At 42.8% G+C, this 10,978-nt stretch overlaps 1 protein-coding gene across 1 annotated transcript; it reads left to right on the top strand.

Annotated features, from left to right (window-relative positions):
- Positions 1 to 346: 346 nt before the first annotated feature.
- DBR1 (debranching RNA lariats 1) lies at positions 347 to 10,545 on the top strand. Its single transcript, XM_081334539.1, has 8 exons — positions 347 to 819; positions 2,489 to 2,613; positions 3,049 to 3,129; positions 4,217 to 4,302; positions 6,063 to 6,287; positions 7,910 to 7,990; positions 9,174 to 9,319; positions 9,708 to 10,545. The coding sequence occupies exons 1-8, from the start codon at positions 503 to 505 to the stop codon at positions 10,411 to 10,413; spliced, it is 1,767 nt and encodes a 588-aa protein (XP_081190665.1). The 5' UTR covers positions 347 to 502; the 3' UTR covers positions 10,414 to 10,545.
- The last annotated feature ends 433 nt before the right edge of the window (positions 10,546 to 10,978 follow it).

The raw sequence follows: 10,978 nt of genomic DNA, 5'->3' as shown, positions 1-10,978 counted from the left end.
GCAAAGCCACCCAGCCAGCTTTCGTTTCTAAGATGGGACTAGAACAGGGGTAGGCAACCCTGGCTCTTTTATGACTCGTGGACTTCAACTCCCAGAATTCCTGAGCCAGCGCAGCTGGCTCAGGAATTCTGGGAGTTGAAGTCCACGAGTCATAAAAGAGCCAGGGTTGCCTACCCCTGGACTAGAATTTACAGTCTCCTAGTTTCTAAGCCAGCACTTTCACCGCTACACTAAACCAGCTTGTATTTAACAACACATCCACATTGTTAGGAAAAAGGAAAGGCGCCCTTAACAATGCTATTAAAAGACAAGGCCTCTTTCCGAAAGCGAATCTTCCCCGGGGTAGACGGAAGGGGATGGCGGCAGCGACTTGAGAAGCCTCTTGAATCTTTCCTTCCCGCGCCCGTTTCGAAGGGAACCAATCCGGAAATAAGCTCCGGGCCAGAAAGGACGAAAGCAGAAGGGAAAAAGCTTGGCCCTCTCCCCTTCCGCGGCCGGGCGCATGGGCAGAGGCCCGAGAAGCGGCGGTTGGTTCCGGCAGCTCTCCCGAAAGCCAAGGCGGGCGCCTGCGTGGGAGAGGCCGGCCGAGGCGGCGGGCGCCTTCCACCCGGGGAAAATGAAGGTGGCGGTGGCCGGCTGCTGCCACGGCGCGCTGGAGAAGCTCTACGAGACCCTGCAGCTGCTGGAGCAGCGCCACGGCGGCGACGCCCGCCCGGATTTGCTGCTCTGCGCCGGCGACTTCCAAGCCGTGCGCAACGCGGCCGATCTGCGCTGCATGGCGGTGCCGTCCAAGTACCGCCAGTTGGGAGGCTTTGCCAAGTGAGTGGGGGGGTTCTGGGGTCCCCAGAACTGCTGAAGCTGGCCCAGCGCTCTGGGGAGGCGCCGTCTGGTGGGGAAGGGGCTGGGTGCGGGAGGGAAGAGCCCGCTTGGAGCCCCCACTTAACCATGGGGCTTTCCTGACAGATGCCCTTAATTCCTGTGAATAGAATAGCCGAGTTGGAAGGGACCTTGGAGGTCTTCTAGTCCAACCCCCTGTTCCGGCAGAAAACCCTATAATCATTTCAGACACGTGGATGTCCAATTTCTTCTTCTTTTTTTATTGAAAAGTTTTTCAATACATTTTATCTATAACAAAACAACCCCTCCCCACCCACCCACCCAACCCTTCCCAACCCCACCCAACCCTCCCCCCCTCCCCTTCCCCCCTCCCCGACTTCCCAGAGCTAAATACAAGGTATAAATGTAGAAACAAACATAAACTACCATATGCTAACAACAATGAACTATTAGGTCTATCGCACTTTAGCTCTTATAAAATGACTACAAGCAATATAAATATAAATATAAATATCACATCAATACTTATTCAAATGCTAAATGAAATTTTTTAGTCCCATATTTGTTCTGGATATAATCAATCCATTTTCTCCACTCCACAATATATCGTTGTTGCGAATGGTCTTTCAAATACGCCGAGATCTTTGCCATTTCCGCGATGTCCAATTTCTTCTTAAAAGCCTCCAGTGTTGGAACATTCACCACTTCTGGAGGCAGGATGTTCCACTGGTTAATTGTTCTCAATTGTTAATTGTTAATTGCTCTCTCCTTGATTGGTTTCCATCCGTTGCTTCTTGTCCTGCCTTCAGGCGCTTTGGAGAATAGCTTGACTCCCTCTTCTTTGTGGCAACCCCTGAGAGACTGGAACACTGCTATCATGTCACCTCTTTTCCTTCTTTTCATTAAGAGCATCTGTCTTGGGACTGAAATGTTGGGCCAACATAAACATACATGCCCATTGGTCAATTAATTTTTTTAAAAAATTAATCACCTTCAAAATAAAAGCAATCCGTGCGGGCCAGACAGGGACAGCCAAAGGGCTGGGTGTGGCCCCGGGGGCTGTAAAATACCCAGCTCTGCATTACACCAAGTGGGCTGTGCAGTATGGGATTACTGTATGCAAAAGAACTTCTCCTTTCCTTTATTTTATTTTATTTTGTTTATTAAATTTATATGGCCGCCCATCTCATTTGCATGTGATTCTGGTGGGGTCCATGGTTAAAACAGCTACCAATCTCGGCCTTCCACAGTCCTTCATTTTTAAAAATTGCAGCTACCAATAGCAACCAATTAATGATAAAAACAAATGCACCATCTTTCATTTGAGTAGCACAGCTATAATTTTAAGCCCACCAATCATATCTTCTTGGCATACCCCTAGTCCAGGGGTAGGCAACCTCGGCTCTTTTATGACTCATGGACTTCAACTCCCAGAATTTCTGAGTCAGCGTAGCTGACTCAGGAATTCTGGGAGTTGAAGTCCATGAGTCATAAAAGAGCCGAGGTTGCCTACCCCTTCCCTAGTCCTTTCCCTTCGGTTCCTGTTGAAAGGGTTAATCAGTGGTGGTCCTGTGACCGCCTAAGTAGAGGATATCTAAGTAGAAAAACATAGACTTTTTAACAGCTCAAAATTCCAACTGTCTTTTCCTAGATACTATTCTGGAGAGAAGAAAGCGCCTGTTCTGACTATCTTCATTGGTGGCAACCACGAGGCCTCCAATCACTTGCAGGAGTTACCGTATGGTGGATGGGTGGCCCCAAACATCTATTATCTTGGTATTGTTCCTTTTGCTCTCTGGCTTGATTGTATCAAATGCTTGATGTAGAAATGGAGAAGGGGTGGAACCCTACATGGATGAGACAATGTGGTTCTTCCGTCCGCATTTTATTTATTTATTCATCATATTTATACAGCCGCCCATTTTGAAGAACATCATAAAAACTCATCATTTTAATGGCAGCAGTTCGGTTCGGGATGTTGAGACAGGTTTTTTTCCCCCCCAGCATTTTATATCTTTTTATTTGTTTCCCATGCTACAATTTTATTGTTGTGCAGCTTTTTAAGATGTTTTGAGCCTTGAGAATTAGAGGTGGGTCTTCCTGAGATGCATTCAATTCTTATTTGGACGTTCTGGACTTAAAATTGTTACCTTTTGCCTAGATAATGTTTCCTGCATCTCTTTGTCAAGGTTACTTTATTACTCTCAACAGGTTATGCTGGAGTTGTCAGGTACCGAGGGGTGAGAATTGGTGGCCTGTCTGGTATTTTCAAAGGCCATGATTACCGAAGAGGTATGTGTGAGTAGTTCTTCAAGCTCTTGTCTTAAGCAAATATGCCATTGACATTTGTGGAGCTTGGTTCTAGTTCTCTTTGCTGCTTTTATTTATTTTTATTTTTTTATTTTAATTCCATTTATATCCCGCCCTTCTCCGAAGACTCAGGGCGGCTTACAAGCTTAGCAGTAGCCTTCATTCTATGTATATGCCTGCTTATTAGGGCTTTCGCCCCCCCCCCCAAGCGGCATTATTACAAAGTCAGCTTAATTGCCCCCAACAATCTGGGTCCTCATTTTACCTACCTCGGAAGGATGGAAGGCTGAGTCAATCTTGAGCCTGGTGGGACGCGAACCTGCACTAATTGCAGGCAGCTGGTGTTACTTAAGGAGGCATTAGCCCACTGCTCCACCAAGGCTCCTTTATTGCTATTGATATATAAGTTTAGGATTGATCAAAACTTAATGTTGGATTATCAAAACAGGATCAGAATCTATAGTTTGATCTTGGGTGATTGGACTAACATAATCTCAAAAATCCCTCTCAGACCACTGCCAAAGTTAGATTGAAACCAATGAAACGAACACACAAGAATGGAATAACTTCTGATCAGGTAGTTTTATTACAGAAAAGTTAAGGAGACGTTATGAAAGAATTCTAGTGATTGCCATACATATCAAAGGCGATTCCTCTGGGTGAGTGGCCCTGTTTGTATGTGTCCCATATTTTGGTAACAGTCAAATCTACTATCAGATTGTTTTCCTTTGACTGTGCAGAGGCTAACTCTGTCTTTTCAATTCTTTGCCGAAACCAGAAGGATAAATCCAAGTGTAGCGCGATTTTCAGTCTGGCAGCTCTTTCTGCTAAACTCATGTCTCCTCTGACTTTGAACTCAACTTTATCAAACTTAGATTCATCGAGGCAAAGTTTTTGGCACGATAGGGAGGTGGCTTATTATTACTGCTTTCTAGGATTTTATTTTTAAGTTGATAGTTTAGCTTATAGTCCTGGACCTCCCCTGCAAGTATTAGCCAGGGCCTGTCTTTCAAAATGAACTAAGGACATTTCTTGATGTAACCGTTTCATGTTGCTTAACTTCTTTCAGGTCACTTTGAGTCTCCTCCTTACAACCAGGAAACGGTACGAAGCATCTACCATGTAAGAAATATTGAGGTTTTCAAGCTCAAGCAGGTAAATCTAAATATCATACTATCGTCTATTGGGCTCATCTTCATATTCATCCTCACCATCTAAAATGAAGTAGGAAATGCTGTAAAAGAGGGCCATTGCAGAGAAGAATTATGGAGCAGAAAGGGGCCACAAGAATCATTTCGTCCAATTTCTGTAGGAGAAGTGGTTGACCATCCTCTTTGTAAAAACCTCCAGAGATCAGTAACTCACAACCTCCAGAGATAGACTGTTCTTGTGCTCCTGGAAAATAGGTCTTGATTACTGTCTGTAGGTTCTTTTTATATAGCTGACAATGGCGACCATGTCTTCCCTAAGACTTCTTTTCTCTATACTGAACATCCCAACCAGAACGTTTTATACCAAGTAGACTTTTTGAAGCTCACCTCTATAATCCTGTAGTACAGGGCATTTTATGGTCCCCAGTCCCCTTTGGCGGTTCCTGTCCAGCCTGCGTGAGATCAGTTGCAAATTAGAAATCAAATGTAAATAAACACACTGCAGGGGGGAGAAGAAGCCGAGTCAGATCTGGCTGGGCACAGACGCCATGCACTTCTTCAGTCAGCTAGCAGGTGAGGAGACAAACTGCTTTTCTGCAGCTGCACAGCATTTATTCCTCATCTGGAGCAGTCTGAGGAATTGAGATGAAGGAATTTGAGGACATCACATCAGGTTACAGTGGCTCAGCCCTCCATAACAGTCCCTGTTTCTCGTGTGGCCCCTTAGGAAAATTAATTGCCCACCCTTTCCCTAGCACCATATCTTTGTCAATATCATAGCAGCATAGTTCTAGCACCAATCTTCTTCTCTGAGGTCCACGCAAGTCTTTGGAGACGGTTCAGTCATTTCTTCTGACATTGAACTGAAGTCACTATGTAACTTTCAGGTTCCATTATGTTCTGCATCTCCTTTCTCAGGTCTCTGCGATGATAGAATCGAAAGCTGATCTTGGTTGGGTTAGGTCACAGAAAGGCCAGCTGTATCTTCATGTCCTAGTAAATTGGCTAAATGTGACTTCTAATTGTTGCAAGACTCCAGCATTAAATCTGGATTGATTATGGAAGGTCTCTTTCTGAAGATGATCTCTGTATCTTTGTTCATACTTTATGCCCAATCATGGTTTTGCTAACCATAATTCATTGAATAAACCATTTGTTGCTTACATACCACATGATAACCCAATACTTTACAAACCACAATGGCTGTTCAGCAGCTAAGCTGGAATCATATTAGCCTAATGTGAAGTGCTATGTGCAAGTCTGGTTTATATTTAACAAAGCCCATATGTTTTTCTTCTCCATAAGTGTTCTTACTTTTTAATTCATTTATATTTCTAAACTGCCCATCTCCCTCAAGGAATTCTTCAGTATCATCTGATCTCCTCAACATATTTCTCCCAACATTGACTGATTTTGCAGCTTCTCTAACCAGCTCAACTCAAAAGATTGCAGCCAACCACAAAGCAAATCAATGTAACAACAGAACTAAATAAAAATTACCAAATGAACCAATAACAACCAATCAACCCTCCCTCTAGATAAGACACCAATAAAACTTTGCTAGGATTCAGTCTAATAAAATAAAACTGACTTTAAAAATCTAAAAACCACCACAAGGGAGGGAGATTTATGATCTGCTCTTTCGACTGAGGCTGATGGGAGCTGTGATCCAGAACTTTTTGTTTGACCTGCCCTACTATCTTTCCTTTACCATCAATGGCAACAGTTTCTCTTCACTTCTGTTGTTGGTTTTTGGCTTGACAGCTCAAGCAGCCCATGGATGTATTTTTGTCCCACGATTGGCCTAGAAGCATCTACCATTATGGAAACAAGACGTTGCTGCTTAAGAAGAAATCCTTCTTCCGCTCAGAAGTGGAGAACAACACTTTAGGGAGCCCACCGGCATCAGAACTTCTGCAGCACTTGAAACCCAGCTACTGGTTTTCGGCTCATTTGCACGTCAAGTTCGCAGCATTAATGCAGCATCAGGTAAGACATGTACAGGATGGAGGGTTGTTTTTTGTAGGCTGAGTACATTGTAATGAAAACTGGGAAACTTTAACGGTGGACCTAATCTCCCAATTTTGCAAAATGTTTCACAGGAATATTGTTAGTACTCAAAGATAGTCTGTTTCGAACTATAATAGTTAGGATATCAACTTCTTAAGGGAATACCAAGACTGTTACTTACTTACTTACTTACTAGCTATCTATTTCAATTTGTAAGGTTGCCCCCTCACCCTTGACCCTGGGAAGCTTACAGTAGGTTAAAACAAGTTATAAAATCAATTAAAGCAACAGTAAAGAATGGCCAAATTGTAAATTATTAAAGTAAAATAATATCTGTTCCAATGGTGGGATTCACACCACTTCCTGACCTGTTGTCTTAAAGGACGAGATCCATATGGACCTTGGAAAGAACACACATTGCTAGGATTAGCCGTTCAGCTGTAAAGTATCCTGAACTCCCTAAGATGAGGTTGTTTGATAAACAGGACCCAGAATTTGTAGGAAAGTTCTCTTCTCCAGATGAAAGTACTGCTTTGAAAAAATATGGTTTTTCAAGTTGGTCATCGACAAAAATGTTTTGCTTATTTATTAAGTTTATATGGTGCCTATCTCACTATCTCAGTTCACCTTGCTCCCAGAAAGAAATAATGGGAGAGATCTGACTGATATTTGGGAAATGTTGTTTGGGGAAGAGTATTTATTATTTATTTATTTATTAATTCGGTTTATATACCGCCCTACTCCCAAAGGACTCAGGGCGGTTTACAAGGCAAAATTTAAAAACAATACAATATAAAATTAAATTAAGTCTAGCCGCAAAAATTAAAATCACAATTTAAAAACATTAAAACCCCTCAGTCCAGACCAGATAACTCAAAGAGCCAGGTTTTTAGGTCCCGGCGAAATGAACGAAGGTCGGGGGCAGTCCGGAGTTCCTTTGGCAGTTGATTCCATAGGGCAGGCGCGCCCACAGAGAACGCCCTCCCCCTGGGGATCCCTCGTCGGAAATCCTTGACCGGTGGTACCCTGAGGAGGCCCTCCCTGTGGGAGCGTATAATTGGAGTGCTGATATTCACCCAACATAAGGAAACAGACTATTGAAATTCTCCGTATCCATGAGTTTAGTAACTAGTCCTCAGATATTTGGGCTTGGGAGAAACAACAGAATGCTCCTTGTGCCCAGTACTCATAGTTAATCTTTGTCCTTTACTTCCCAGATTTCCAGTTTCCTCAACAAAATATTAAGAGGGGTTATTTATTATTTCATTCTAAATTGATAGTTTTATTACATTATAAAAAGCAAATAATACATTGCAGCAATGCTTCTTGTCCTTGGCTACTGTAAGATATGTGGACTTCAACTCCCAGAATTCCCCAGGCCATATGCTAAATTCCCAGAATTCTGGGAGTTGAAGTCCACGTATCTTAAAGATGCCAAGGTTGAGGGAAACAGTACATTACAGAATACCGATAACAATGGAGTACAGTGGTATTTAGGCAATAAAAGCAAGAAATCGTTAATGGTTAATCACTGTACCTTAAACAAAGATGGTGGTGGGGAGGCCTTTCACAATATGATTGTCCTTGTTCTTGCTTTTTAGGCTGATAACAGTGAACAGCAACCCAAAATTACCAAATTTCTGGCTCTGGATAAATGCCTGCCCCACAGGGATTTCCTTCAGGTAAAACAACCTCAGTTTTCCAGTTTTGACACATATCCTAATCAGTAAGATGCAATGAACTTTGGAAGGAGAGTAAAATGATTAGCTAACTACTTTGTGGATCTGCTTTCACTTTTTTTTTTAACCTGATCTGAATTTGCATTTGCATCCGATCTTAATTTCATTGCAGGATCCAGTCTGGGTTGTTTACCAGGAGCAGAGCTGTAGTCTTCTGAGCTTTAGGACTTGTAGTGGAGCCCAGAAGTTCCCTGAGGAAGGGCTTCAGCACAGGTCCAAAAGCTCAGAAAACTAAACCTCTGCTCCAGGTGAACAACCCAGATTGGATCCTGCAACATTATCCTGGGACACGTATATTTGCCTTAATTTCATTGACCAACGCTTGAAGGCTACCCTGATTTGATTGACCCAGCCTGGGAGAAGGATTTTTAACAATAAGCATGGCATACATCAGTTTACATGTGAGACTCTTACTCAATAGTCAGCAGCAAGAGCAAAGAGGATTTCCACTCATTAGGTCTTCCCTCCCCAATTTACGCTTCTCCAGCTTTATGCTTTTGACACAAACCTGGGAGAAGCGAATACTGTAAATAACCTGGAATGAAAGCTTTTAGTCTCACGGGTCCAAACTGAAACTCACCAAGGTCATTTTTGACCCCTGAGTAAAGATTCTGCATACCTACGTTACAGTTAGGTTTCTGATGTACAGGCAGTCCTTGACGTACGACCACAATGGAGGCCAAAATTTTTGTTACTAAGTAAGACAGTTGTTTAGGGAATTTTGCCCCATTTATGAACTTTCTTGACACAAAGTGAATGTCAAGTGAATCAAGTAACATGACTGTTCAGTTAATAGCATGGTTGTTAAATGAATCTGGCTTCCCCATTGACTTTGCTTGCCAGAAGGTCACCAAAGGAGATCACATGACCCTGGGTCACGGCAACGGTCATAAATACGAGTCAGTTGCCAAGCATCTCAGTTTTGATCACGTGACCATGGGGATGCTGCAGTGGTCGTTAAGTGTGAAAAAAGGTCATAAGTCACTTTTTTCAGTGCTGATGTAACTTCGAATGGTCACTAAATGAAGTGTTGCAAGTCGAGGACTTGTATTGCCTGAAGTTCGTGGCTGTTTTTTCCCTGCTGTGGGAGCCAAGAGGTCTCTCTGATTTCGCATTCTTCTCTAAGATTGTAGAAATTGAGCACAACCCAAGTGCACCTGATTGTCTGGAATATGACCCTGAATGGATTGCTGTTCTGAAGGCTACCAATGATCTCATTAATGTCTCTCCTTCTTACTGGAACATGCCTGAAAATAATGGACTGCATGAACGGTAGGTATACTGTAATCTTGTGGGCTCTAAATTAAGTCTGAAGTTCTAGAGAACTTTAGTGTAGAGGTGTAGGCCAGGTTTCTCAGCCTTACCTGGACTGAATCAAAGACTTTGTACGTAATGCATACATTGTGTCTACCAGCTTCTGCTCTTATGGATGACAGCCCCCGTTAAGTAAAAATCAAAAACAAGAGTGGGCAACCTGTGGAAATTCAGATGTTGCTGAATTTCACCTTTTGGTAGCTGTAGGAAGAACGGCCACTAGTAAGGGTTAGTAAGGAACTTATGGAATTCCACAATTTCTCAGCTCCTGATTAAAACATGTAGAGGGATACGGAAGAGGGGAGTGCTTATTTCACTGAAACTCTGAGCTTTTCACCTTTTGCAGGTGGGACTACAGTGCTACAGAAGACGATATCAAGAAGGTTTTGGAAGAGGTCAACCATGACCTTTTGATTCCCCAGAACTTCAGCATTACAGAGGCTTGTTACAACTCAAACAAGTCTCAACAAAAGACTGACTTGATTCATAGGATCAGCCCTCAGACTACAGAGTTTTGTGCCCGGTTTGGCCTTGTGGACATTAATGTTAAAATTCAACAACGGAAGGAAGAGCACAGAGATGATGTGCATCAGGGTGAAGAGGAGGAGGAGGAGGAGGAGGAAGAAGAAGAAGAAGAAAAAGAAGCGGACACCACTGGATCAATGATGGAGTCCAGTGCTGATGTCTCTAGTTCGTTTTCTGTCAACCCTGATGAAATATTATTGGATGATGATAGCTGTGATGATGATTTGGAGACTTCAGAAGGACCATCGTCTGATCTTTCCTGCAATACCTCAGGAAGCTTTTCTGATATCAGAAGCCTGCCTGGTTCTATGGTGGTGTCCCCCAATGACACTCTGGATGTTGTAGAAGGTGAGCTGGAGAAATCCAGCAATGGAAATGAGGTAGAGGACCAAAGTCCTGATGGGAAGCCTTTGAAGCGCCTAAGTGATGAGAACAAAGAAGGAACCGTTGGCCCAAAGAGAATCAAAAGGCGGAATCAGGCTATCTATGCTTCCAAAGATGAAGACGAAGATGAGACATTGGAATGAGAATCCTTTTCCTTGATCGAACTGAGTGATGGGATCATATTCCTGGTGCACCTGACATACTTATGGCAGTTATGGAGCGTTGTATAGTTCTGATATTGCAGTTGTAATAAAAGACTTGTTTTTCAAATAGTAGTTTTTATGGTAGATCAAATACTTTATTGACATCAGCAAATGGATTTGGAAGAAAGAAATATAGGCTTTTGAGAACTAGAAATTAATGGAAAACCTTTTGAGTTTTTCCATGGGTTTCCATATAATTTGGACTTGTTTTAATGAATTTTAATGGATTCTGAAAAGAAGAGGTAAAAGAGGTATTGTTTGCATCTAATGGAATGGGTTCAAAGTGGTTTCATTTTTATTAATGGACAAATGTCGAGCCTTGTGGAGGGCCTACTTCTGTAATAATCTGTGATATTGTTCTGTCTAGGACACAGGTGTCAAACTCGCGGCATCTGTATGATGCAACCAGCCTGCAGGCCGGCAGTTTGATACCCCTGCTCTAGGAAGATCCAGGCAAAATAATAATTTGTGAACCTGGAAAAGCAAAATTGTGCATTGGGCCAGA

Source organism: Vipera berus (assembly GCF_964194415.1).
Source record: "Vipera berus genome assembly, chromosome: 9".
Lineage (NCBI taxonomy): Eukaryota > Metazoa > Chordata > Lepidosauria > Squamata > Viperidae > Vipera > Vipera berus.
The sequence above is the reverse complement of the archived record's forward strand: the minus strand, read 5'-3'. Positions and strand labels throughout refer to the sequence as shown.